General features: G+C 57.6%; 1 protein-coding gene across 1 annotated transcript in view; it reads right to left on the reverse strand.

Annotated features, from left to right (window-relative positions):
• Positions 1–1451: 1451 nt before the first annotated feature.
• Positions 1452–5776, reverse strand: part of BLK (BLK proto-oncogene, Src family tyrosine kinase) — a 71704-nt gene continuing 67379 nt past the window's right edge. The window contains exons 11-13 of the mRNA XM_025394051.1: positions 4532–4682; positions 2876–3007; positions 1452–2083 (exon numbers count right to left, since the gene is read on the reverse strand). Of these exons, the coding sequence (XP_025249836.1) occupies positions 1878–2083; positions 2876–3007; positions 4532–4682 (489 nt within the window). The 3' untranslated portion in view covers positions 1452–1877. The remainder of the gene's footprint in view (positions 2084–2875; positions 3008–4531; positions 4683–5776) is intronic.

Genomic DNA, 5776 nt, shown 5'->3' on the forward strand with positions numbered 1-5776 from the left:
CAGTACCCTGGTGTGACCAGGTCCTGGAGGAGGTCAGAAGCCCCACAATTTCTGGAGCCCCCACTGTCTGGGACAACAGAGTTCCACCTCTAGATTCCTCCACCTCCAGCATCCTGGAGCAGCTGCGGGACACCTGTCTTCTTGGGCTCCTCAGTGAGGCCCCAGGCCTGTCCCTGCCTGCCCTTGCAGACCTCCTCCCTAAAGTGCTGTGCTCCCACCCAGTGCTTGCCCACGGCCAGTGGGGGCTGTGAGGGCCAAGAACTGGCTGAGAGGAACCTGGTGGCATGGAGTCTGTCTGTTTCCTCATCTGCAGAAACAGCTTTGTGGTAGCAATGGTGGCTCCCACCCCAGGCTGCTGGAGAATCCACAGACCATAGGTGATCACGCTATGTAAACTGCGTCCGTCCGGGCTGGTGGCTCTCACCCAGCACCCCTGCAGTGACTGCCCCCTCTCCAGGGGTTCTTCCATCAAGGCCCTACTCTCATCCTCTGCTGCCCAGGCCTGCAGCTTCCCCCAACCTACACCCCCATCCTGCAGCTTTCCCCTGCTACACCCCCGTCCTGCTGCTTATGAGCTGTGCCTGTGAGCACTTTGTGCCTTGGTTTCCACCTCTGTACTCGGGGTGGCTATAGTCCTACCTCGGGGTGTTCTCACAGTCAGAGGAGTCAACACTGACAAGCTGGGTGCCAAGGGTTCAAGGGGAAGGAAGGGGGTGCACAGGTGGAGCCAGGGAGCTTTCGAGCGGGGGACCCAGAACGGTAGGTTCAAGTCTCTGCACTTTCATCTACACCCACAGCATGTACAACAGGCAGCGAGAACCTGGATGAAAAAGGTGGGCTTCGGTTAATGATATTTTATCACTATTGGTTCATGAATGTTAACAAACGCACCACCATTGCGCGATGTCAGTAATAGGGGAAATGGGCGAGATATGGAGACTGTCTACTTACTTCCTACTTTTTTTTTTCTGTAAACCTAACTGCTAAAAAAAAAAAAAAAAAAAAAAAAAAAAAAAATCTGTCTCATAAAAACAAAAACAAAAACATGCTAAGAGGCCCCGTGCAGTGGGAGCCACCAGCGTTCCTCGCTTTTACGCCCCATCGTCACCCGACCCTTGTTTATGCACCTGGCCTGAGGACTCGGAGCCGGAGACTCGGGAGCTGGGCTCTTGTCCTAGCTGTCCCCAAAGCGCCGGCTCCCAGCATCAGCCCCTGGCTTTGCCAGGCGCAGGGCCCCCGGCGCTGGCCCGAGCCAGGGATTTATGAGGCCACAGCGCCCCCTGCTGGCCCCGCTCGACAGCCTGGAGCCTGGGCCACGCGGGACTCCCCGACTGTGCCTCGCTTGCGCCCGGTGCTCGTCCTGCACGCGATGTTCAGCTTGTCACAGGTAACGACACGGAAAAGCTCGAACGTTCGTGACTTTATTGCGGAAAAGCCCCGCAGTGCCGGAGCCGGGGGACCCAGTCTGGCTTCTGCAGCGGGGCAGGGCGGGGTCCCAGCAGGGCGCAGCGGCGGGCACGCGACCAGAGGCGGCGACTCCTCGGTCAGGGCCCAGCACAGGGGCCTTACGTGATGTCAGTGGCTTGCTAGTCCTGAACACCTTACTGGGGCTTAGTACTCCGGGTGACCGTACGAGGTCACTGTTACAGCCCTCTTTACAAATGAGGCCGCACAGAGAGGCCGCGTAACTCGCCCGAGGGCACACAGTCGGTGGAGTCCGTCCGGGGACCCTCTGCGAAGCTGCCTCTGCCCGCTGGCTTCCGGGTCTGAGAAATGGGCACAGCCGATCCCCTCGCCTTCGTGGCCCGTCTGGGCTGGCACGGGAGTCGGGGTCGTCCGCGCAGATGTGGGCATGGGGCACAGGCGGGCGCGGCTGGCTAGGGCTGCAGCTCGTACTGCCGCTCGGTGGCCGTGTAGAAGTCCTCCAGCACCGACTGCAGGAACTCGAAGGTGGGCCGCTCCTCGGGCCGGCTGCGCCAGCACTCGGCGATGACGCCGCGGTACAGCTCGGGCGGGCAGGTTTCGGGGCGCGGCATGCGGTAGCCGCGCTCCAGGTTGCGGATGACCTCGGGGTTGCTCATCCCTGCGGCAGAGGGGACCGCGAGCGCGGGTGAGGGGCGGGGGTCCTTGGTGGTGGGGCGACCTGAGCGGCCCGCGGGGCACAGTGGGCCCAGGCAGGGGACAGCAGTACCTACAGGCCCAGACCGCCTCTCCAGCTTCGTGGGTTGCCCGGCCGCCCAGCCTCTAAACAACTCTTTATTTACTTTTTATTGCCTGGGGAACGCCTAGAAATGAGGCTGTCGATTTTCTCCTGAGTGCGGGGGCAGGTCCTCTGCAGATGGGACCCTCCCCCTCTTGATTACCTGTGACCACCAGGGGCACAGCCAAGCCCATCACACATGGGCAGCTGCCAGGTGCACGCAGCAGCAGGTGACCCGGAGCCTGCCCAGCTGCAGGGGCCAAGCGGCCGGAGCCCTTCGATTGGGGCTGGGGGCTGGCGTCCACGACTCTGCTCACACAGAATGGGGCTTTGGGGATCCGCTATGGGTGCAATGCCACGGTGGGCACAACCTGTCCTCAGCTGAGAACAAGCCATTGGGAGTAAACTTGAGTTCAGATGTGCCTTTGTCTTGATTCCAGTTTGTGGGACTCATCTGACCTCTGCTGGAGGAAGGCGATGCAGCCCTGTGGCCCAGAGCAATAGTGATGCAGGGGGCAGAGCTCCACCCCAGATTCCATGCTTGGGTCTCCGTCCTTGCCCTGGGACTCACTCTGAAAAGAACGGGGCAGCCACAGGCACCAAGGACAGGTGACCTGCCGTCAGGGCCAGCCGGGAAAGCAGGGAGCCGTGAGAGCTGCGGGGTGAGCCGCCTACCTGGGTATGGTACCCGCCCATAAGTGACAACTTCCATCAGGAGGACTCCAAACGACCACACGTCTGCTTTGATGGTGAAGACCCCGAAGTGGATGGCTTCCGGGGCTGTCCACTTGATGGGGAACTTGGCCCCTGTGGGAAAAGCCATGCACAGCTTTGGGAGGCCACGGCCGGTGGCCCCTACCCTCCATCCTCACCCCTACCCCTGCTCCTGCTATCCTTCCCTCAAGCCCTCACTGCGGGGCCTGGAAAGGCGGGGCGGCCTGGCATGGTGGGAGCCATTACCACACACCAGGACACATGGCCAGGTGAGTGCAGACACGGCATCTGCAGCACAGAAAGAGGATATGGACACCAATAGCACGTGGTCACCCACTTTGGTTCTTTAAAAAGAGAGCAAGTGACCTCAATGGCAGCCACCATGTTTCCACCTGGGATGGAAGGGGCCTGTTTCGCCTTACAGGGGCCTTGTTTAATTAAAAAAACATGGCCTGGGCAAGCCATTTAAACCTGCCCGCGCCTCCGTTAGTCCCTTCCTGCAAAATGGAAACGGTGACACTTGTACCTCCGAGGGCCACTATGAGAAAGGACTCACATCCGGCTGCCCTGTGAAGCAACTCAATGGCTGCAGCCCTGGCCAGCATTTGGAGCAGACCTCAGGGCTTGGCACTTCACGGCCTCCCCTGGCCTCCATTTCTCGGTCTCCCCAGCCAGCCTGAAGTTCCCGAGAGAACAAGCCATATCCTGTCTGCCTGTCATCTGACTCGTATGCTCATCAGACACTGCTTGCTTGCTTGATAAATGTGTGTGACCGCTTCAGATTCTCTTGTGACGTAGATTTCCACCTCAGTTACATTCACAGAGTAAAACAGAGTGCTCCGTGGAGACCCTAATTCAAGTTGGTTTGCTGCTCACACATGAGAGCTGTGTTTCCCACAGTGTGCTCTGTGAAGGCCTAATTCTGTGGAAGGTTAACAGGTGCTACATAAAAATAGTATTTAGGCGTGGCTTACGCCAGTCATCCCGGCACTTTGGGAGGTCAAGGCAGGTAGATCACCTAAGTTCAGGAATTCGAGACCAGCCTGGCCAACATGGTGAAACCCCATCTCTACTAACCATACAAAAATTAGCCAGCTGTAGTGGCACACGCCTGTAATCCCAACTACTTGGGAGGATGAGGCAGAAGAATTGCTTGAACCCGGAGGCAGAGTTTGCAGTGAGCCAAGATTGTGCCACTGCACTCCAGCCTGGGGGACAGAGACTCCATCTCAAAAAAAGAAAGGTAGTCTTTGGAGCTCAAATTAGTTTGGGAGGCACTAGGTGAGGCAAACATAAACTGGTTCTTTGCTGCAGGACTTCTCAGTGCCTTTAATATGTTGATATGCACTGGCAATCTCCAAGGCAGTGACTGGGGTGGACTGCTGTTTCTCCAAACCTACTTTATCCTAAAGTTGTTCCTCCACGGGAGGTCTCAGGGCACTACCATTCTGCTGAACACATTTGGGGAAATGAAGGAAATGCTGATCTAGAGTTGTAGAACCGTATAGCCCTCATGTGTCTTCCGTCAGGGCTGTGCTGGGAGAAGTTAAAGGGGGCTTTGGGGAGCTGGGGAAGATAAGGTCCCAGGTTTCCCTTGTGGTTGGGGGCTATGCTTACCCTCTTGGGCCGTGTATTCACTGTCGATGATTCGAGCCAAGCCAAAATCAGCAATTTTGCAGCACAAGGCCTCGGATACTAGAATGTTGGCCGCCCGCAGGTCGCGGTGGATGGAATTCATGCGCTCGATGTAAGCCATCCCTTCGGCAATCTGAGGGAACAGGCACATGGTAAAGGACAGCGTGGAGGCCTCCACGCCAGAACCAAGCCCACCCCGTGCCCCCTGCACAGCCCCTGTGGGCTGCTGGGGAAGGAGCTGCTTCTTGGGCAGAGTAGAAAGGTGGCTGTGTTGCTCCTCAGCTGAATAAACTACTCTCCTAGAATCCCAGAATGGCAGCGCAGCGACGTGGGCATCAGAGACACAGGGGCTACCTGTGCCCCTCCCCCTCCTTGTTCTCCCTCCACACAGCTGTGTCCAAGGGTCTGCAGAGAAGGAAGATAGAAGAACACAGGCAGGAGAAAAGGAGAGGGAGGGAGAAGAGAAGAAAGGGGAAGGAAGGAGGAGCAGGAGGCAGGGACAGACAGCTCTCCCTGGCTGGCTGGAAGCACAGCTCCTGGAGCTGGAAGCCCTCGGTTGGAGTCGCTGACCTCCAGCAAGCTGCTTAACCTCCCCAGGGGGCCACAGCCCTGACCTGGAAAGTGAGGGATGTGGTCTCCAGGGTGTGGGGTTGAGGCAAGCATTAGACGAGGTGATTTGTGACCTAGGACTTTACCCAGCACCTGCCCCGTGGGGGCACCCAGGGAGCACTGGCAGATCCAGGTGGACAGAGGCCATGAGGAAGAGGAGCCTCGTCTCTCCTCCCCCGATCACTAGCCTGGGCCAGGGATGGCAGCTGGTGCTGCTCGGCGCCTTTTAGCCTACAAAACTAAGGCTTTATTCACCCAATCAGTGGATGAAGAAACTGAGGCAGAAAGCAGACAGCCTATTTACCTTATCAGACATGCGACTGCAAGAAGCCAGCACTAGAACTGATTCCACTTCTCCTTATGCTTTCGTTTCATTGGTTTATCTATGAATTCATCCATCCATCCATGCATCCATCCATCCATCTGTGCATCCATCCATCCATCCATCCACCCACCCACCCATCCACATATCCACGCATCCATGCATCCACCCATCCACCCATCCATGCATCTATCCATCCATCCACCCATCCATCCATGCATCCACCCATCCACCCATCCATCCATCCACACATCCATCCATCCATCCATCCATCCATCCATCCATCCATCCATCCA

The sequence above is a fragment of the Theropithecus gelada genome, chromosome 8 (genome assembly GCF_003255815.1).
Source record: "Theropithecus gelada isolate Dixy chromosome 8, Tgel_1.0, whole genome shotgun sequence".
Taxonomy (NCBI): domain Eukaryota; kingdom Metazoa; phylum Chordata; class Mammalia; order Primates; family Cercopithecidae; genus Theropithecus; species Theropithecus gelada.